The sequence below is a fragment of the Salarias fasciatus genome, chromosome 14, assembly GCF_902148845.1.
Source record: "Salarias fasciatus chromosome 14, fSalaFa1.1, whole genome shotgun sequence".
Taxonomy (NCBI): Eukaryota; Metazoa; Chordata; class Actinopteri; order Blenniiformes; family Blenniidae; genus Salarias; species Salarias fasciatus.
Window position 1 is genome coordinate 38266160 of NC_043758.1, and position 22612 is coordinate 38288771.

The 22612-nt window shown below is 48.8% G+C and overlaps 1 protein-coding gene across 2 annotated transcripts in view; it reads left to right on the forward strand.

The window, feature by feature from the left end:
* The window catches only part of robo1 (roundabout, axon guidance receptor, homolog 1 (Drosophila)), a 155303-nt gene that overhangs the window by 42150 nt on the left and 90541 nt on the right, over nucleotides 1-22612 (forward strand). For both annotated transcript variants that reach the window (XM_030107741.1, XM_030107742.1), the window contains exon 2: nucleotides 8608-8934. In XM_030107741.1, coding sequence (XP_029963601.1) covers nucleotides 8608-8934 — 327 coding nt within the window. The remainder of the gene's footprint in view (nucleotides 1-8607; nucleotides 8935-22612) is intronic.

Below are 22612 nucleotides of genomic sequence, written 5' to 3' on the forward strand. Positions count from 1 at the left end.
TTCCAGGCCAGGTTTGGCGGCGTTGGGGCGATTTGTGCTCCATTTGGCTGGCCCGCCGCCATGCCCCACTCAGCAGGCACATGCTGCTGTCTCTGGGACTCTGCCACATGGCTCCACGGAGTCCCGGCCGACGCTGAGGGAGCCACGTTTCACTTTAATAATACCTCTCCGGTGACTGTACGTGAAGCGCTATGCGCTATGTGCACGTTGACACGCCGGTGCTATGCGTTCGGCGCTTACCCTTTCAACCCAAAGGGCAGCGGGGGGAAATGCGCCGAGCTTTTGCACTTAGACATTTCCATTGTGCCCACGGCCGAACGCCGTAAATGAAATTCTCCTTCAGCACCCAGCTGTCTGAGGTTTGCTGCAGAATGTGGTCGGGCCGAGCGTTTCGAATAACCTGCATAAGCAGTTAAGGTCACGGCTCGGCTCTCGGGAACTGTAACCCAACGCTGCTGCGACGGAACGCTTGCATCGCTGCTGCAATCAAATAAATAACATTCAGAAAGCGTGAGGCGCTTTCTGGTCGCGTCGGCGTCTCGTCAGAGCCGGTCTTTTTCTTGGCGTCGGGCCCACATGCCATCCCCGCCGTGGCCGGCGCTGGTCCCCGGCTCCTCGCCGGCTCCTCCCCGCCTCCCTGACGGACACGCCGCGGGGAGTGACCTTGGGGAGAGCCGACCACGTTACCGCACTGCTGTCAGCGCAGGACTGAGCAGACGGCAGGTTTAAATTGAATCAAGGCAACGTTAAGCAGATTTCCTTACATTAACCTCTCAGTGTTGTTCTCACCTGAGCGTCTTGCTGATGCGTGCATTTACCAAACAGTTGTTTGTCCCAAGTACTAAACACGTTTTTGTCATTCAAACATAATTTCCCAACTCTCTCGGGAGGTTCATGTCTAGACGCTCTCAATCTGTCTGACACTGAGTTAGTCCAAGAAACAGACGATAATTCAGAGGTTCTGATGGATGTGATGAGGGCTAATGATATTAATGATGATGATCATATCATTTTAACAAACATTTGATTATAATATAATATACAAAATGATATAATTTGAACAAAGACCAAGTATAACCTCGTAATATTCAGAAAGAATGTTAGACACTTCAAAAGAATTAGATTTAGAAGAAACGTGGCTTTAATCCAGATAATACAGATCAGGGCCGAGGCATTGTTTAGAGCTCAACCTTTCAGCTCATCGGTGTAAACAGATATCCAGCACTATGAGCAGAGGCCGATGCTTTCTGAGTTTGCATGTCGTCCTCCTGAAATCACGCCAAAGTGTGATGGATCGATCCTGCGCATGCAAGAAACATTCAACAAAACACAAAATGCTCATTGTGTGGTGGAGGGAGCAGCCAGTAGAGCGATCGTCACTGTCCCCTGTTGGGAAATAAATGTGCCGGCGTATTCAATTAGCCCTGGTTTCCCGCCCTGCTGGCGTGGCGAGCTTTGATGTACGACGAGGATCGTGCTGGTCAAACCTCATTAAAACCGGTGATGTCTGAAAACAAAAACAAGGAGTAATTGCCGGCTCTCGCTCCCTGGTGCCTTTCTGCAGTAATCTCTTCAAACTGAAGACTTGACTGAGCCGCGCTGCCATTAGGAGGCCTGAGCGCGGCGGCCGGCTTCATATTAATTACAGGCTCCGTTTCTGAGGTTTCTGCTCTGCTGAGTGAAGGACATCTGACTCTGCCCGTTCACGAGGTGTGTGAGCTCCATCTTCTCCCCTGACCACAGCTATGGGGTCAACCGAAGAGTCTGCTCCCACACACACACACACACACACTCTCTGACAGACGTTCTCTTTGCTTGCATCCCGCCTGCTCTGCCCGGCCCATCTGCCCGGTCTCCAGAGCCAGTTTGACAGGCGGCTTCCTAACAAGCATCCCGGTCTTTTCCGCTGGATTTCCTCCTCGTCCCGGTGATTTGGAATAATAAAAGATAGGAATTGCACGCACCTTGCAGGAATGAATTCGACCCTCGTGGACTTCTGCAGAATTTGACAGCCTCTGTTTGTGTCTGATGACATTGACTGCAGCAGATTGGCATCAGGAGGAGCCACAACTCATCCACAATTGTGTCCCCTGGGTTTCTGTGGAAAATTCATTCCTCCCTAATATATTTCCCTCTTGTCATGTTTCTTTTTTTTTTTTTTTTTTTATTCTCTCTGACAGCCTCCATGAAAATTAGTCTGGATGTTTAAATTGAGAAAGTCAGTGTGTGATATTGATAAATTAAATTAACTATTCATCTATTATTAACTTCCTCGGCAGATTTACTGTCTTCGGTTGACTTATGGGGGTTTTGTGGGCATCAGGAGCCCTTTATGAGACTTGCGATGGTGCTGGGTGTCTCCAGAATGTGTCAGGTTTACGAACAGCCTGGAGCTGAGGTGGAAATACTGCTGCTATTATCTGAGATTTAGATGGGGGGCCTCCAGAGCAGGACGGGCCCCTGCCTCCCGGAGGAGCGCCGCCTCGCTCGCAGCCCGGGCCGCCCTGCCTGGGGAAGAACTCGGATGTGTTTCCCAGCTGAGGCGGTCGGGAACTGGGACCGGCGCTGCAGGCCTCGAGCCCCTCCGCTGAGCCGTCAGCGTTCTGACGGAACCCCGAGCCCGGGGCGACGGAAGGAGCGCTGCTTGTTTTTGGTATCATCAGCAAACGTGATTAATGAGACACAGGATCATTTAAAAAGCCATGAAAATCTGCTACTGACACGTTTCTTTACTTGGCCGAGTTAAAGCCAATTGAAGAGCTCCGCTAGTTAAGTGCATTTAACAAGTTGTGTTTTTAAACTTTGTATTAGGGCTGTGAAAAATAACGCGGTAATGGCGTTAATTAATTTATGTAATCAATCTCATTAAAAATTTTTAACGCAGTTTAAGGCATGCGCATCATGACAAGCGGCGCGGCGTGCAGCGTGCGGAGCGGCGCGGCGTGCAGCGCGGAGCACATTTAAATACACTACACACACACACATTATGTTATGGTGTGCATGTTTTAGTTTTTTGAATATTTATTTTATTTGGAGCCTTAAATAAAAAACACATCACGTGTTAAATATATATAATCATGTCCTGTCGTTTTTTTTTGTTAATGCAATACAGGAAAAAAAAGGGTAAATTTTAGACATAGTTGGAAATTGAGATTATTTGTGATTAATCATTAATTAATTTGTAAACTGTGATTAATCTGATTAAAAATTTCAATCATTTGACAGCCCTACTTTGTACATGTTCCTTCCCTTTGTCTGATGCCCAATCAGGAAGCTGAATGGATCAATAATGGCAGAATCACGGAGACTTTCAGTGAGGCTGTCAACCTTGTTCATCGTCCGCGGCTCTGAAACAACAAAAGCTGTGTGTTGTGTCGACAGTGCAGTTTGCAGAAGCCATATTTCTCTCTATTATCAGCGGGACTGTTGTCATCGACTCCGGGAGTATTGAAGGAGTTTGAATAACATCCAATCTCAATAAACTGTGCAGCGTTGTTATGTAGAGCTGTGTAGAAACTTGTAGGTAATCAGTTTCAAGTTTGCTCGGATCAACAAAAAAAAAAAAAAAAAAAAAAAGAGAAAAGATCATTTGGACAGAGCTGCTATGTTTGAGAAACCGATCTCTATTCTGAGGCGCTGCCGCGGTACAACCGAGGTAACTGTACCCTGCTCTGTTTGGTAAATGGAGACAAAGAGATGAGGAGAGAAAAGGCCCATAAAGATATCCATCATCCCCCTCGATCAGCCCGCCTCTGCATCTCCACACACACACACACACACACTCACACACAGCAGGCCTCTAATCCTGCCTCTTAGGAGTGTAAATGATAGCCTTGTGTAGCATTAAAAACAGGGCTGATCTGATGCAACTGGCAAACTCATTCATGCAGCACATTCCAGGGTGGGATTCAGAGGCTGGAACGGTGAAAGCTTCAGTTTCACTTTCCTGTTAATGTCATCTGATCAGCAGGAGTACAGTACCTCGCCTTTTCTCCCTGTTTCCGTCGCTGCCTCCTTATCGCTGCCCCCGCTCTCCCTTATCTCCTCTAATTCAACAGAAAAGGCTGCCTTTTCTTGTGCGCTCAGTCATTTATCGGCCCGGCCCCCGTCCCGAGCAGGCCTGGCTCCAGTCCCCGCCTGGCTACCCCCAGGGACACACCCTCTGCTCTTATCTCTGCCATAAATCCCTCTTAAGTCCCCTAATCACAGATTAATGGGGCTGTAGATAGAGAGTGCCCTACTGTGTTCCTTATCACTGATCCATATTCTATATCCGTGCCGTTGCTCAGCTGGACACTTGATACGGGGTGTAATGATATAGCCCAGGCCGCCGCGACACCTCTTAATTTCCGCGTCTGCATTGATTGCATGACTTCTGCGACCTTGAGCGAATTTATGGGTGGAATTTCAATTTCCCACATTTTTCATGACTGTAATAAAAAGCAGCGCTAATTCAAATCAAGCCTTTACGGGAAGAGTTAGATTTAATGTTCCGGTAATGTGGAGTTGTTTTGTGATTCAGGAAAGTAGACACATTATCCCTTGTCTCCGCCTCCTGGGATCGCTCTGACAGCAGATCTAAATTGCTTCGGTGTCCTTCTCCCCTGTGATTTCTCTGGATAAAGGAGCAGAGCCTGGCTCCCATCCTCTTCCTCACACTCTGCCAAGATAGTGGCCGTGGAAAAGGACTGCAGGAGACAGAGGCAGGTTTATTTTTTGGGTTAGGGAGAGCACTGGACCTGAACTGATTGCAGCAGCTACGTGATTGGCTTCGGTTGCTTCTGTGGCCTGCCGCTCTGCTCCCCTCCATCTTTCTTCCTGTCCTCCGTAATGAACTTACTCGCACGCCGCAGAGTGATTAGCAATAAAGATGCTGTACACATGACGCAGCCTGTGGGGGAACATGGGCTTTTAATTGGAAAGGGCAGAAGTGCTGTGTTTCAGGACTGACCCTGGGTCTGCTGCCGTCTCGTCCTGAGGCTGCTCTCAGCCGGACAGTCTTCTCTGCGTTCAAGAGTTAAATCGATCGCCGCCTCCCGGCCATCTTACCGTCGGGACACCGCAGAGCTACGGCTATTTGTATTGGCTAAATATTCTCAATTAAATCCTGCTGCAGCTCACTTTCAATTATACCTATTTGATAGCGTCAAAGGAATAGTTTGAATAATTTACTCCAGAAAAGTGCAATGCAACATGGATCCCGTTCTCAGTAGGTCGCACTGCATCGACTGCATTCCAAGCAGCAGTCTGGCTCTCATGCCTGCAGTGTGTTCCTAATCAGATTGAGGAAGAATGCTCATCCTGTGGAATATAGACTTACGGTACGAATGTATAAAACGGGATAAAAATCAAGTTAAGCTCCAAGACATGCGATCAATATGAAGCTGCGAGCCACAATATCAATACGTACGATCTGATCAGATGTTGAGCTGAAGGACGTCAGCTTCTCGAGGAGCATCTCAGCCGTCTTCCTCGTGTCGTATTTGGCCGTGATTGAAGAGCATCTCAGAGAGAACGCACGCCCAGAGGCCGCACGGTGTTAGTATGCACACGGCGTATGGGTCAGCGTCGAGGTCTGGACTCTGGTGGCGGCCGTCTGAAGGGTCTGAGGCTTTTCCATTTCACATGCTCCTTGTTGCTGTTGGGCTCTGTTGTTCATTACCGAGATTGCTTTGAGAAGTGAGAAAAGTCACCGGGAGTTGTTGGTTTTCTTAATTACCTCCACAGTGAGCAAAGGCTCCCTCAAGCATCGTTTAACTTTGTGCATGCGCGAGCGAGCGAACGCGAGTAAATGAGAGAGAAAAAGCACAGCGAGTGAGAGGGTTGAGGGAGAAGGAGAATCTCGCCTCAGGCTCCAATCGATCAGATCCTTGCAGTAGAAGTCCCAGCTTCCCTTTGGTGAGGCTGTGTATTGCATTAGCTCATCTCACATTCTCTGTCTGGAGGCGGAGAGGGGGGACGAGGGGGATAGAGAGTAGGAGAGAGGGTGGTTGAAAGCGGCGGAGGAGAAGGAAGGGCAGCGCTTTGAAATAAAGGGAGGGTTGGATGACTCAAAGTGAAGCGAGAAAGAGATGATGAGCAGCGGAGTTTAGCTGTGGAGTGTGTGCTCCGCCGTTTCCCTCTATCCGCCTCGGATTTGGCGTCGGTGGCTTGTAATGCACCTGTGGAGCGGTAGACACTCCAGCGTCCGTCCACGACAGAATAATCCCGCACGCCGCCTGGGTCTTCTTCCCCTGGCGAGGGTTAATGGAGCTGAAGTAACGTGGGTCGCTCTCAGTGTCTGTGGGGATCAGCTCACACACACACACACACACACACACATACACACACAAACACGAGGATAATAGCATCCTGTAACTGATTCATGCCTGCACCCACTCACACCCTGTCTCACCAGTCACACACACAATGCTCATTAGGCTGCTGTATGAACTTCTGAATATTCATTCGTCAGCCTCGCTCTGTAACAGGAAACGGTGTGCATTGTGCGCTGCGTGTGCATGTTAACCATGCCGATCTGTGTATTGAACTACAGTAAACAGTCCCTGATCAAACACGGCGCCCGCCCTGCCGCGCCGCTCTCCTCGCAGTGGGCCGCATCTGAATAGTTAATGGTTCCTCCAGAAAAGCCCAAACTTCAGACCCCTTCAAATTAGAGAGGAACTCTGTAAATCAGGGAGGGTTCGGGCCGGGCAGATAGCGGCGCCGCGCTTCAAAGTCCTCTTCAATAAAACATATTAGCCTGCCTGGTCTGGGTGAGGACGGTGGGTGGGAGTGGCGGCGTGGCGGCGGCAGCGGCGGCGGCGGCTGGGCTCTGGGCTCCTGGCTAGCATACGGGCTACAGACTCAGACGCCTGCGATGGCAGCGGCTTACAAATGGGGGTTAATTATCCTCGTAGTGGTTCGTTCAGCTCCGATCGCAAAGAAGCAAGGATATGTATTTTTTATAAACTTTATTCAGTGCCAGATATTAGACTAATTCATTCTTGCTCAAGGCTTGAAATGTCGCTCTCTAATTCCCCATCTGTTCCTCTGTGTCTCTGAGAAACACTTAAATCTAAAGATATGTTTTTTAATATCCACACAGTGTCTGGCAGCTTCTGAATTACCGGGATTTCTATTAAAGACTCCATCTTATTTGTCACATTAGTTACTGACTGATTAGCTTCAGTGTAATTGCTCTAGACAGACTAAATGTTACTGGAAAAGGCTGATTGTTGTCCTGTGCAACGTTAAATTATTCACTAGTCACTTGTTTTCCACATTGTGCAAAAGTATTTAACTGAATTGATATTACTTCAACAATTCATATAAATTTAAATGTTCCAGTTTGTAAACAGATGTTTTTATGTTTTTTTTGCATATAATCCGCTTAAGCTGTAGTAAATTCAGGCTGTGAGCCAACCTTTTTATAGAAAACTACTAACTGGAATAAGCGTTAGTCTGTTTCTGATCATTGCAATCAATAAAGTGAGTTCTAATAAAGTGAGTTCAGACCTTGCTTGCCATGAGCGTTAGTTTCAGGAATGCCTTGGAAAGTAGTAATCATGATGCCCTTCATCAGAATCCTGGATTAATTATATTCCATTGACCACACTGCACACGCACGTGGAAGCGATTAATCTTTCCACCGAGCTGTCACTAATTACGCTGACTCCACCCGAAAAACGTAGCGCCCGCAGGAAGATGCCTCCTCAGCAGCAGATTCCACGGGGTAGCGGGGGATGGTGCATGGCACATGCATGAGGCCGTGTGGCAAGTTCACGGGATGCTGGGTAAATTAATTGCAGGCCTGTGCCTCCAATTAGACTCAACTCTCTTTAATTGGTGCTGAATGGGCTCCAAAGACTGACGCTGGGAGATACGCCGGAGCGGGAAGAGCTCCCCCTCTCTCTCTCTCTCTCTCTCCCTCTCTCTCCCTCTCTCTCTCTCTCTCTCTCTCTCTCTCTCTCTGACTTTTGTGTGAAGGCACACAAAGCAGTCACAGCCATCAAGTTCCTCCCTTCAGAAATTAACAACAGGAAGCTAATTTGCATGTAAAGCAGGTTTGATAGCCACAGCTGACTGGTCAGAGAGCAGCAGTAATGACCAGAGATAGCGATGGGGTGTTAACCCCCGCAGCACTGCTGCTGTCTGTGCAGCCTTTCCTGAAGGAGAGTCTCTTCTCGTCCCCTTTTCTTTGTGAGGAAGCCACTTTTATCTTATCTCTTATCACTTAATTTCCTTTTACCTTCAAGGTGTGCCCCGGCCTTGTTTACGGCTGCCGTCGTCTCCCTGCCGTGCTCTTTGATCAGAGAAATGACAGAGTTCCGTCGCGGCAGCGCCGCTACCGGAGCAGGATGTTCCCGTAATGACAGGGTGACGGGTTCATGTGGTCTTTGCTACTCCTGCCTCCACTTTTCTCTGAAATAAATACTTTCTATGAATACATTTGTTACTCTTTTTTTGTTCATATATTGTCACACAAGGGGGTTAAAATCGTTATGCGGCAGCAGTAATCCTGACCATGTGGGGTAAGACGTTTGCTGAACCCCAGATAGTGAGTAGAGATGTGCGGCTCGTCTGCCGCCTGTTTAATGACTGAAGGTGTCCGTCGTGTCTTCTCAGGATCTCGTCTGCGCCAGGAGGACACGCCGCCCCGGATCGTGGAGCACCCGTCCGACCTGATCGTCTCCAAAGGGGAGCCGGCCACGCTCAACTGCAAGGCGGAGGGGTGGCCCACCCCGACGGTGGAGTGGTACAAGGACGGCGAGCGGGTGGAGACCGACCGGGACAATTACCGCTCGCAGCGGATGCTGCTGCCCAGCGGCTCGCTCTTCTTCCTGCGCATCGTGCACGGACGCCGCAGCAAACCCGACGAAGGCTCTTACGTGTGCGTTGCCCGGAACTACCTGGGAGAGGCCGTGAGTCACAACGCTTCGCTGGAAGTAGCCAGTAAGTGCAGCACGTCCTCCTGTTCCTTCCTGCTCTCTTCTGCGGTCTTGAATGGCAGCATCGGGGTTCGGATGCGGCTGAATAGCAGGCTCCAGTTTCTCCCAGTGTTCTGTGGTCAATGTGTTCATTGAATTGGATAATCTCTAAGGAGATGGGCAGGATGTGTTTGGCCCAGCAGCCTCCAGAGGCCTGTGGAGCCTTGGGGGAGAAGTGGCCTGATCATTCTGGGGTGAATGCTTCTGTAAAGGCCCTTGGTAGGTGGTCAGGGCCAACAATGGGAACAAAGCCCTTTCTGTTTTGGCCCCGTTTCTACGTTTTGTCAGAGAGATAGATATGAGGTTTAATATTGCGAGGAATGCAATCATTGCATCTGTGTTTAGTCATCTTTTAATGAAGTGCTATCCACTCGTTTCGCTGGAGTAAATCAAAGACGCCGTGTCGAGTCTGCGACACTCCGAGACTGACTGGCTTTGATGTAAAGTGGATTTAAGCATCTCCAGGGTCAACAACCAGACTCTGAGACGTATTAGCAAGGATAATATTTGGCAGTCTGCGGGCGTTCAATACGGGAGAATGAAACAATCTTCCTAAATATTTTAGTCTTTTCTTTTTTGGATGTGGGATCAGTGTTGACATATTTGTTCCCGTGATTTCTTTTCTTTCTTTCTTTTTTTTTTTTTTTTAAGGCTGCTTTGCTTCTTGGTGAGGGCGGCTATTCAGATACATGATCTCTTTGCTCTCTTGACTGGCTGAGACTGCAGGCTGCGGAGCAGCGCTCGGATATCAACCACTCCTGCAGCGTGCCCAGAGGCTGTCACCAGCCGCTCACTGTAATCTAATCAAGATGGGGGAAGAAAGGAGCGTGCACGTGTGTGTGCGTGCGTGCGTGCGTGCGTGCGTGCGTGCGTGCGTGTGAAGGGCTGCTGGGCCGGGCATGATGACCTGCTGACAGTTTCAGGATACCGATCTTTGTGCTGCTTGCCTTTAATTTCATATTTCTGTGTGAAATCTCTTGGAGCCTGCGGCGCAGTGGAGCAGTGGTTAGCACTGCCACGTCGCGGCGTGCCGAGTGTGGAGTTTGCATGTTGCCTGTTGTGTGTGTGAAGCGGGCTGAACGGGCTCGATCTGGCTGAGCCTGGTTTTTCTTCTTCCTTGTGCTTCTTTGGATTTTCCTCCTGATGAGACGCTTTTATTGTGTCTCCCTTGACCTCTGCTTTTGAATCGACACCAGTTTTGTTTCGGCCTGTCAGGGAGTCAAACCTCCTCAGGAATTCAGCAGTGGTCAGGATGAAGCCTTGTCCTCATGTGTCCTGTAATATACTGTATTTTCTCAGCCATGCTTGGCGGCAATAAACTGACAGTTCTGCACAATTTAGCAGGAATGCGTTAGCATGCGAGTTTGGCAGGTTTACACGTTTCCAGAGGCCACAGCACTAAAAATATCCCCCCTCTCCTTGTAGTGGACGATACGCAGTGTTTATTTCTGTGGTGGCTCTTCTAAGTAGAAAAACAAGGCGCTCGGCGGGAAAAATGAGCAGCCGAGCATCGTTGGCCGGGGATCAGGTTTGCGCTGCTTATTCTGTATAAAGTTCAAACAGAGCCGTAATGACAAGCCACGGCGCTCCGGCCTCCTCGCTCTCCTCCTCGCCGGGCTGCCGTCTCTCCCTCGCCCCTCTCTGCCGCTCCGCTCCTGCTTAACTACATATAATTATGTTGTCAGAGCAACCGGGATGGGAAGCCTGCAGTCCAGCATAAAGGAGGCCAAGAAACCCCGAGACTTCTCCACAAGGCTGCATTTAAACTTCACACAAAAAACTACAAGCCATAAATCTGAGGCAGGAGAGCATCAGAACGCTTCACAGCACTTTATATTCCTGCTTGTGATTAAAGATGCTCCCTGGACTGATGCTGCTGTAAGCTCAACGTCGTAGACTTGGACGGCGTTCAAGGAACAAGGCTTTTAATTTCCAATGAAACCCCGAAGAAGGAAGTCATGGTTTTAATTGTGTTTACTTTGCCTTGCTCTGCCTCTTCAACGTTTTTACTTGAAAAGCTTAAAAGCATCACTGTTTTCTGCAGATGTTTTTCTTAGGGAACTGGCTGTTTTACCGTTTCTCTTACTCGCCAGCGACGGTTAGCTTAATCCAAGTTTCAACAAGTTGTGTTTTGCCGGGCTGGGAGAGCTAACCCAGTTTGTTTGGTTAATCATTAACCACGTGCACGGCGTGCACGGCGCGGCTCTCAGAGCCCAGCCGGGGCTAATGCGTTCACCACCAATCCTGTTTGCCTTGTGTCTTCAAACAAAGCTTCAGGAAAGACTCGGTTACAAAGCAAAGTGATTACTTTTATTTATCTATCAGTAACTGAAATATGGGAACGGCAGGATGCTGAACGCTGTGTGACACGACCCGGCGCTCTGCAGGAGGCGGAGAGCCTCTATGAATAGCCTCTTTCCCTTTTCCTGAGTGTGGAGATAGTGAAGTGAGGTAATGGACGGCACGCTGCTCCACTTCAGCAGGCGATAACCTCGGGGCCCGCCGTCCAGCCGCACCGGTTTGGCTCCGGGCCTCGTGTCCACTCACAGATCCCTCTCTCCAGAGCCAGGGTTTACTTTCTGCAGCCACTAACAGCAGAAGCAAAGGGATGTTTACCTCAGCTTGGACCGTTGCGTGTAATTCCCCTCCGCCAAGTTTATCTCAACATCCCATTGATCCGGAGGCGGCTGTGGATCCTCCGTCACCATGTGCGGCCAGCTGGACCCGCTGCCTCTCTGATTAGCGGGGTGCGGTGGGGAGGGGGCGTCTCAGGGCATCAGATGTGTCCCGGGCAGCGGGGTTCATCCTGACAGCCCTCGGGGTCATCTGCACAGCGGAAGACAGTCGGTTGCCATGTGCCGGGTTGAAGGGAGCAGTGTCGCCTCCCGCCGGCGTGGAGACGCCGGACGTCTCCTGCTCCACATCTGTCCTCTCCCGGAGAGCTCACCCACCCCCCCCTCCTCATCCCACTGTATCTGAAATTCCTTTCTGTCCTCTCGTCTCTTCAGTCTAATCACCCAACTGGAACAAGCACTCTGATTGAAACGGTTTCATTTCTTCGGAGTGATTATTTATTTGTCACGGTCTTTGACTTTCATTACTTTATTACAAGTGTAGCTGTGTCGCACAAAACCACTTAAACTTCCCTCCAGTTCTTCAGTATTTTTTTCTTATTTATAAGGTGTTTTATTCTTTTTGCGAGCCTTCATCCTCATCTCAGCAGATATTAGGAAGTTCTCAGTGTAAAACGAGACGATGAGGTGAAGTGAAAGGAGGGCAAAAAAATAAAATACAATAAAGCGTATGTGAACAAGAGAGCCTAAACCCCGGCAGAAGTGGCAGTGGGTGTGTTGGCAGGATGCCAGGGGACTGGAGGCTGAGTGTGTTTCGGCGCTGTGGCGGTTATTTGTCTCAGGGAGGCTCAGAGCAAATTGGTGCAAACGGCTCAGCCAGGGTCCGCTTCATGAGTCAACATGTGGCCGAAGGCGTGGGACTGCTGGGCCGTGTGTGTGTGTGTGTCTGTGTGTGTGTGAAGCTCACCTGGCTGCGAAGAGTCTGCGTTTCATACCAGTGTGAAAAGTTTAACTTGCCCGATTACGGTTATCAAACAGATTCCTTCAGACAAATTCAACAAATCACGTTTTATTTTTAGAGCGTCTGGTTCTGGGTACTTTCTGGGTGCGTGGTGTTGTTCAAGCCTATTTTTGTCCCGTGCTGTTAATGGTGAAGCTGCGGCGCTCTGGAACCTCGCGGCTGCTGTCAGACTGCTCCCTGCAGCACGCCACTGTCAGCTTCATCTTCTCCGCCAGGGAGAAATTTCAACACACTAATTTTAATTAGTTTTCTTCATTTCCAAAGAGTAATGTTTATCATGCACGTTGCATGTGTTCTGTTGAAATAAGCATCAGTTGCACTTGGGGCAGTTTGCATAAATCAATGCAATCCATGTAATTAAACACGGAGTATCCATTTGCCGTGGTTAGTCGATAGCTAAATGCCATTCTGCGAGGAGCGATCCACTGATGCGAAAACATTCTTAGAAAAACAGTGTGGCGCGTCGGATAGCACGCTGTTCCTGGACATGTAGCTTAAGGTTTGACAATGTTGACTACATATGTGATTGACATATACTGGCAAACATTGGCTGACAGAACTGACCCAAAATATATCTGCCGCTCCCCGCAGTCAGAGCTGCCTGCAGAGATGGGAGAAAGATGCTTCTGTCTCTTTCAGTCATGTAGAAATGTGTCAAATGTCACAGTGATTTTGGGCTTTTTGAAACGTGGTTTTCACAAACACGCATGCTGTGCCTCATGCACGCACACACACACACACACACACACACACATGCACACACACACGCACACACAGCCCTCCCCCACCAAAACTAATACTGCTGGCAATATGAGAGGCCAAGCTCTGAAAACGCTCACCACGGGGAAGAGAGGAGTAGGAGGAGATAAGAGCCAGCACCGGGACACAGGACAGCTTCTTAACTGGGGTTTTCTGCGCTTTGTGTTGTTTTACAGCAAACACTGGCACTAAGCCTAGAGACAACACACATCCTGCAGGGCGAGCGAGTCCAGCATGAATGAATTCGTTTACATAGAAAGAAAAAAAAGACTGTCTGCACTGAAGAGTGCACCGCTCTGCGTCTGCGTTCATGTTCGATTCCGTCAGTCTGTCAGTGAGCAGCACTGGTCTGGTGAGCAATGCTGAGCCCAGTGGTCTGCAAAAAAAACAAAAAAGACAACAGGAGATAAAGGGGCAGGTGTAGAGACATGGGTAAAGAAGCCTCCTCAAAGCCCGTCAGTCACTCCATGCTCCAACCGTCTCTGACGGCCTGCTGGTCCAGCGAAGACGAGACAGACATGTCCTCCAAAAGTACATCAAACAGCCTTTCATCCCTCCCTCTGTCCCATTCCTCCTGGAGGAAAGCAAAGCAAGGCTCTGTAAACAAAGCACTCGTTTCATGTGATTTCCTCTCAGTATCTTATCTGCATTAACAGGCTGTCAAAACTACGATTCAGGGAGAAATTAAGGCACAAAAACAAACATCGAGCTTTAGTCAATAGCATGCCTTTTAGCGGGGACATGGAAGTCACAGCTCCAGTTAGTCTGACAGTGTGAAAGATATACTGGTGTGATAAGTCTCTGCAAAAACAGAGAATGTAAGGCATTAGATGTGCTAAACAGAGCTGCTTCACTCTGACACGCTCCTCTTTTGCCTTTCAGATCTCATCTCAGTGTGCACTCATGTAGGAAATGGCTTGTCTTTGTTAACAAGGAAGCAAATGCTGACTTATAGAGTCCACTTTAAGCACTTTCCCCTGTTTCATTTCTTTTCTTCTTTTTTTTTCCAGTGCATTCATTTACGTACAGTGACATTCCCCAGATACATCAGGATGTCTCTGAAATAGCAGAGCTGCTGCGCAGCTCGATGTCTGGGTGTCTGGATATTTCCCCACACTCTTGTGCGTCAGAGATTTTTCTTTCCTTTTTTTTTTCCCCGTGTCGCCACAGTGACTGCTTATTCATCTCTATGTAATCCCTGCCTCTGGCCGTACTGCAGAGCAGGAGCACGGATAGAGCGGGCGCTCGGTCCCAAGATAGTCAAGTATTATATTAGCGTTATGAAGTGCCCGTCTAGAGCAGATAAGATAGAGTCTGTGAGCACTCGAGTCTGGTCGCGCTGTACGACCACTCAGGAGAACCTGAGTACGTTCACTTCCCCTCCTCCACCAAACTGTCTTGTGTGGCTTCTAGGGTTAACTTTATGCAATGAATTTCCTTAGTTAAACCAAATTGTCGTCATATTAGCGGGCTCTGTCTCCAGCTGGGCTCCGTGTGAGAGAAATGCTGCTGGCAGTGAGCTGGGTCAGGACTCGTGTGAACCAGATGAATGTATGCTGCTGACTCTAATCTCCACTTCTTCTGCAGAGACCTGGGTATTACTCTTGTTGTGAGGTGTAATCTCCTCTTGGTCTGAGCCCCTCCTGTGGCCGGAGAGGCTGGGCGTGTGTGTGTTTATGTGTGTGTGTGTGTGTGTGTGTGTGTGAGTCCTGTGCGTGCATACGTGCCCGCATTCTGGTGTCTGGTCATATGACGAAGCGTTCTGCTCTGTGGACATGCTCTGGTTATTAAACCTGGGCTAAGCCTTCGCTTGAAACCTTCTATCATGCTCCTCGATCCGAGACGACGGACTTAGGGGGGGATTAAGCAGTTTGGAGACTGGGAGTTGAGGGGTTTTCAGACAGCATTTGGGCAAAGTTAGAAAAGTGTGCTCAGGGGGCAACGCTCAGTCCACTTACCTCGAGAATACATGGAACTTCTGATGGACTGTTCTCCCCTTGCTCTCTGCTCCTGAGTTAAAGGCAAACACAGCAAAAAGTAAGGAGGAAACTGTTTCACAGTTTAGTTGAAAACACCTTAATTTATGTCGCCAATTACAACATCTCGTGGTACTTTTTGCAGATAATTACTCAGCGATTCCACATGGGCGAGCCGAGGACAGCTCCGTCTCCTCCGCAGAAGCAGGATCCGAGTTAGCGGCTCGCTGCTGGTCTGGTCGAGGTCAGGGAACAGAAGGAGCCAGTCCACTGGCTGCAGACTCCAGGAGAGCATGAAGTACAGATCAGGAACTTCTGGTTCCGCAGTCCGGCCCTGCAGGCAGGGACAGAGAGGACAGAGGAGGGAGGGGATGAATGAATGAATGCATGAAGAGTGAGAAAAAGAGAGCCATGCCGAGCAGTTGGCTCTGCTACTGAAGACTTAAGCCCAGTCGTACACAGAGTAGTGTAGTGGTTATCACGCTTGCCACACTGTGACAATATCCATGGGTCAATACTGGGCCTGGGGACCTTTTCAGTGGGGAAGGTTTTTTTTTTTCATTTTCTTCCTGGGTTTTCTCTAAGTATGTTGGTTCTTACCCACAGTCTAAAAACATGTTTTTGAGGTTAATTTGTGGTTATAAATTGCCCAAAAGGCATGAGTGTGTATATCTATCTGTCTCTCTGCGTTTGAACTGAGATGGAGTGGCGACGGCGCCAGAGCGTACCCTGGGTCTGTCTGCTGTCAGCTGCAATTGGCTCTTCCATTCCTGCAACCCTGCAGTGGACAAAAATGATGAGGGACAGGGAGGGGGCCGACCGGATCCAACATCGATATCCAGTCCGATATGAAACTAATTGATAGACGATCTATCTGACTGTCTGCGTCAGTTCAAGCCACCGACACGAATCCATCCCAGAGTCTGCCCCAGACCATGAAGACAGCAGCGCCCGCCCACTCGGACTCTCAGCGAAAACTCCATCAAGAGCCGTTAGAACTGGAGACACTCCGGATGCTTTAGGGACAATTCAAGTCATCTAATTGGTCAAAAAATGGTCAGGAGATCTAGTTTACAAGTAAGTCAAACTGGATGAGCTAGATGACCAGCCTTCAGGTTTACCTGTGGTAAAACAGCTAGTCTGCTTGATTATCTAGTGATGTTGATAAAAGGGCTTTTTAATAAGACAAGCTTGGCGGTTTGCTACAGCATATACACTGGAACCAGCATCACTGGTGGCATATAGTTATCAGATCGGATGTGAAAACAAGTGGATCGGTGCATCCCTAATGAAAGGTGGCTGGATGGATGATTGGGATGGGGATATTCTAGGATGTTAGTGTTTGTTGATAGGTCTGTGGGTTTGTAGTGACCTCCCTGGAGCCACAGCCAATCTGATTCCCTTCATTCAAAGCACTGATAACACAGAAAACACTGTGTGATATATTTCTTCTCTTCTAATATGACATTGCCTCCCTTCCCATTTTTATTTCTGTTTCACCTTCTGTCTTTTATCCACTGCGTTGTTCTCTCAAACTGTGTCACCCATGACTTGATAGAGAAAGAAAGATTGAAGCAGCAAAGTTTTAATTCCAGCGCCTCTGTGAAGGAGAAGGAAGGAGAAAAATGGGAGCTTAAAAAAAAGACACCTGAAATTTTATCAGCGTTGTAGCTCCTGTGTGAGCCTGGAGCGTGACAGAGAGGAAGAGCTGGAGAGGCAAGCAGTCGACCCAAACACTGATAACGATCTGGCTTCTGCTATCTGACTCTAAAGAAATGCAGTCGTCGTGCTGCTGACGGTGGACCGTCTCAGGCCTGCCATTAGTCAATGACAAACACAAACAGGGGATACATGCCGCTATTCAATTGTCATCTAATTGTCCTTGGTTGCCGAGATAGCTAATTGGATCATTAAGGCACCAAGTGGGGGAAAATGAGTTTCTCCTTGCATGTCATGGACACCAGAGCGCTCACTAAAATAGGAACCACATGAGTGAAGCTTGTTGCTCATTATCACGGGTGTCGTTCATTCTGCTGTCTTGACCTTCCTGTAATGCCGGCAGTTCATGTCTAAACCCCGGATAGTCCGCGCGCCGGGTCGCGTTACAAACGAAGGCATTCGTTTCATTAGCATGCCAAACGTGCGCTAATGACGAATCGCACGAAGAGGAATGGATGAGCAGCGGGGCCACGTTAGAAGTACGCCGCTCATATCTGAAAGCTCGAGTTTAGACGTCTGTCACATTTTGTTGACTTGGGGAATGTTGTTTATGAACCCCGGGCTTAACTACATGAGCAGTGAACATATACATTCTCAATGGAGGGTTTGTAAACATGTACAATAGTCTAATTAGGACCGTGAGGAGAAGGCAACTTGGTTGAGCAGTGAATAGAACAGAGACACCCTCACCTCTTCTTTGTGCCTGCTTGACCTTTCCAAACAGGGTGTGGCAAGGACACAAAGGGATCTCCATGTAACCATATACTGGCAAAGAGCGGGATAAAAGACAGACAGGGGGACGTCATGTGTAAACGGAGAAAACTAAAGAGGATCCATTCAAATTTCAAACAGTAGTCAGTGTTGCTGTGGGTAAGTTTGGAATAGCTGACATCTGACTCAGTGAGGCCCGGTATTGTGTGTCTATAGTGCTGTTGTTCGGCTCCAGGGTGACATTTCTATTCTCCCTTCCAGACCTCTCCCTCTCACTCTCCATCTTACACTCGTATCAGATTCTAATCTGTCGGTGGTGCCTCAGCTCTGTTTAGCCGATTGGATCACATCTGATGGATGGGACAGAAAGCCCTTCAGTGGCTAGGAGGGGGAGAGCTCATCTTTTTCCCAGACTTCTACATTCCCTGCACTAGCTCAGGGTTTGACGCTCGCCGAGGCTCCTTTCCAGCACTTGTTCAACCAGTATTCTGCTTGTAGCTCAGTGTTGATCTCTTCAAAGAGCAGGTCTGAAAGTCCTGACCTTTCAACCGCCCGTATGAGACATCACATGCTCAATCTTTGGTCTTCAGAGCCTATTTTGCTTCCTCTCTGTGTGATGTGGCGATCCCGGTGCATGGCCTTTGCGTCCAGTTGCGTTTTTCCCTTCCAATGGGATTAGCGGAGAGTGCCGACTCTGCAGGTGGAGCCCTAAGTTAATTTAGCCCACTGTTTGGAGCTATAATAGCTTATTGATTGCCTGACAAAGATGCAAGAAGCAACATGGAAGGGCACAGGGAGGGAAGGGAATAAGTTAATCATCGCTCAGTGTGCTGCCAGGATTTAATCACATTACCCAAGGTTCACCACTGCCATGTAAATTCACTTTCACCCTCGGAGGAGCTGCAGTAGCTGCTCGGAGACGGGCGGGGACCCTGCTGGTTCTGAGAAGCTGCTGCTCGGCTGCGGTCCCGTCCCTGCTGGCCCGACGCTCTCTGCCCGGCACCCAGCTCCCTCCTGTGGGACACAGGCTCGCCGCCCAGGGGCCCGGCGTAATTCATGCTAAGCCGCCGGGTTAATTTTAGCCGCGCTGCCCAGTGGTGACCTCCATCTGCTGTAGCGCTCCTCAGGTTGTCTGAAAAGCACCAGCCTGGCCGCGACCATTCAGACCACGACTTCCAGACAGCTGCCGGGACCGGCTCTCAGTCCTTCCACTCGTCTTTCCCAGGCTGAAGTGCATGAACATTATGAAGAGGAAGGTGTGTGTGTGTGTGTGTGTGTGTTTCTCAGAGGGGCCCTGCCCCATTAGCACTTCCATTCTGTATACATTTTCCCGATGGCCGGTCACCTGGAAACCGTGTCTTCCAGCCCAGATGGAGAGAACGCTGCCTTACTTTCAACAGCTCCAACCAAAACTCCCGCTGAAGCGGGTCTCTCCATCACAGCACTGTTGCGAAGTTGCTTTTTCCCCCCAGCTCCCCCCGTTCAGACCGATGGCGCTGCGTTTCAGGCCTGAAACCTGCTGCTCATCACGCCGAGTCCTGACGGTGCCGTCGGGGTATCCTGCTGACGGCTGTTTACACCCAGAGCAGCAAAACGGGGTTTAGCTGCGGTTGGACTTTGCCCGTGCCTCAGCCTGGATTCTATCAATCTGTCTGCGCCCAAATACTCGGCTAACCAAAAGCAAAACAACGGCACGGAGAGGAGCGGGGTGATGGAGTGAGATAATGTAAACACAGAGAGAGAGAGAGAGAGAGAGAAACTCTGACCCCACACCTCGTCTCACACACTCCGCCACACACACCATGGCCCAATTCCTGTCAGGAAACAGCAAGAAGAAACATCTGCCCCTCGCCTCAAACCACATCTCCACCCTATCGGGCTCCTTCTCCAACAGGTACACGGTTTAAATGAGTCTCATCACAGGAGCCTGAGCTTGATTCCAAATAATTGCCCAGAATCTGGTTCTTTGAGATCCGACACGCAGAAGGAGAGATGGGCAGGAACAACAAAGGCGGTGGATAAATTGTCAGAGAGAAAAATGCAGACGAGCTGCCATTAAGCTTTGGGACGAGAGCGGAGAAGGAGGCGGTTCCAGTTGGACGGCGAGTCTCGCTTGGCTCGCGAGGGGAAGATAAGGGGACAGGTGGTGTTCTGTTCCCTCAAAGATCTCCGACAGCTGGCAGCTCTCTCTGCTGTAAGCACGCCCCGCAGTCTGTGTGTGTGTGTGTGTGTGTGTGTGTGAGACATTTGTTTGTGTGTGTGTGAGTGTGTGTTCGCAGCTACATGTGTCTGCATCGGGTGGTTGTTTGAGCTCTTGCCAGCTGAGATATCTCCCTTAAGTCACTCCCGACTCTTCAGCCGAGGATTTTCTCTCGGTCTCCTCGGTGTTTCTTCTCCTTGCAGACAGCTTTGTGGCTTTGAGCCATTTCATAGTACTCTGTTTAACTAAAATGGTTTTCCTGGTGTGCATTAAGAGTTAAAAGTTTCACGACTGTGTACACGTGTGCCTGGAGCTTATTATTTTCAACATGTCTCATTGTTCCTTTCGCCTGACCAATCCCCCCCATGTCTTCCCTTCAGCTAAACCCTGGTCATCACGGATCTGCTAAACAGAGACACACATGGCTTTCCTCAGCCTTCTTTCTGTTATTTGGTGTGTTGTTTCCCACTTGCCAGAAAACTGGGAAATGCGATACAGATTTCCGAGGCCCAGCAGTGAGTTTCCTGGATCGGGACACCACGGTTTCCTCTGTGAGCCACACGGCGGTGCAGTGGTTCGCGCTCACAGCCAGCGTCTCGCATTTCCAGTCTGGGTTTCAGGATCTTTCAAAGCGAGGTTTGCATGGTCTGCCTGTGCCTGCATGGCTTTTCTCTGGGAGTTCCAGTTTCCTCACAGAGTCTGAGAAAATGTGTTTTAGGTTAATTGGTGACTCTGAATTGGCCGCGGGATGAAGTTGTTTCAAATCTTGCTTAATACCTTTTGTCAAGCCATGTCTGCTTTTCTAAACAAGAGACTGACTTTCATCAACAATGCAGCAGCTTTAAAGCTGAAAGCAAAATGAATAAATGACATGTCTGATCATCAATCAAGTCTTGTATTCAACTATGTTGTTTTCTGAGATACTCAAGGTCTATCTTTATAAGTCTCTTTATATTTATCAACTAAATTTCGAAATATAACCAAAAGGTAGTCATTACATTTCTGAAACACTGGTTTTTGACATCCATCCAAAATCTACTCTTTGAAATCTATGTAATTTAAATTGTTTGCAATAGGATAAAATAATAATAATTGAATAAATGTTGAAAAGAATGAAAAATCTTGAATGTTTTGGACACTAAGGTCGCAGCCTAAAGTACGTTTTTCTCTGGAATTGTGAGGGTTTATCTCTATTTTCCCAACAAACTTACACTCATTTCATATTTTGAACATTTCTAACCCTCTAAATTCTCTCCGTGGACATCTCTCGACAGTAATGACTTCAACATGGTACATTAAAATAAGATTCAGTTTTCAGCCTTTATCGTAGGACACACCCCAGAAGAATAAATAGTTTGTCTTTCTGCTGTTTGGTTATCTGACTCATGCCCAGGGTTCTCCTGTTAGGCTAAAATCTACTTCATTGAATACTTTAGTGAATCTAAAATTACAATCCTGAGAATTCAGCGTTGAGAGAGAGCCAGCGATCCTGGAGTGCGCTGAACCACAATGCCTCATAAACTGGATTTCATGACCAGCGGACTCTTTTCCTTGCAGTTGCTCGGATAGTAAATGAAGCAAAACCGAGGGGACGTGAGTCCTCCCCGTGCTGGTGCTCTCTGGTCAGTTGAGACTTCTTCACTGTGTTGGCTTCGGGCTCGCTCCACATGCAGCGCCGTGTTTGATCTGGCGCTGCGGCGGTCGCCTCTGAGAAGGGCTCGTGTCGTCTCGGTGGCAGCCGGCTTTTGTTTGCAGAAAAGTAAAGGAGATGGCGCTAAATGGTCCAGAGGCGGCTATTTGCTGTTGGCAAACAGACACTGTCCTGAGTGGCGAGGCGCTGTGCGGCCGCTGTGGCCTGACAGCTGCGCCGTGGCCTCGCTCTGAAACGGTGTTCCCGCTCGGTACGCCTGGCGATCGCACTCCGGCAGGGTCCAGATTCCCCTCCGGCGCCGCTTCTGGTCAACAATAAAAAGAATCCATTTCCTCGACCACTATTGATTGATGTCAGCCGTTATGAGTGCGGCCTTTTTCTCTCGGTGTTTTGCCAGCGGTTCTTTGAAGTCGCTGTGATTGCTTTCAACTTCCCATCTTCAATAGAACAGTTGGCCCGCACCTGATCCATTGATGTTTCACGCCCCAGAGGTCACCTTGAGGAGGTTCCTTCTGTGTGGCGGGGAACTTTTTCATATGCAAAAAAAAAAAACATAATGAGCGTATTTAAAGATGAAAGAAGTCCCTTCCTCAGCGCCGTCTCTCCACTTTTCTCTAAACATGCTCTCCCCCATCGGTCTTCATTATCAGCTAGAGACGCCGCCACATATGAATCACACTGATGGGAGTTCCTGATCTAATCAGCTGTTAAAGTAGTCCCATAATGACATTGAGTATCTTTCCAGCACCATAATTACCCTTACCTTCAGCCCATTGGGTCCGCGTATTTTATCATTTACGCACATTGACTCGATCACAGTTCCTGCGAGCCTATTCTCTCTGAAATGTGCATCTCATCAGGTAATCATTTCAAATGAAACTAATTGTAATTAATAGTTATGGAGAGAATCCTGCGGATCAATTCTTTCTAATTTCATGCAGCATTTTACACCTCATCGCCTCTACATGTATCTTGCCATTAAAAAAAGCGTTTTCCTATAGTTTTGAGGAGACGGTTTAACCCGAACACATTT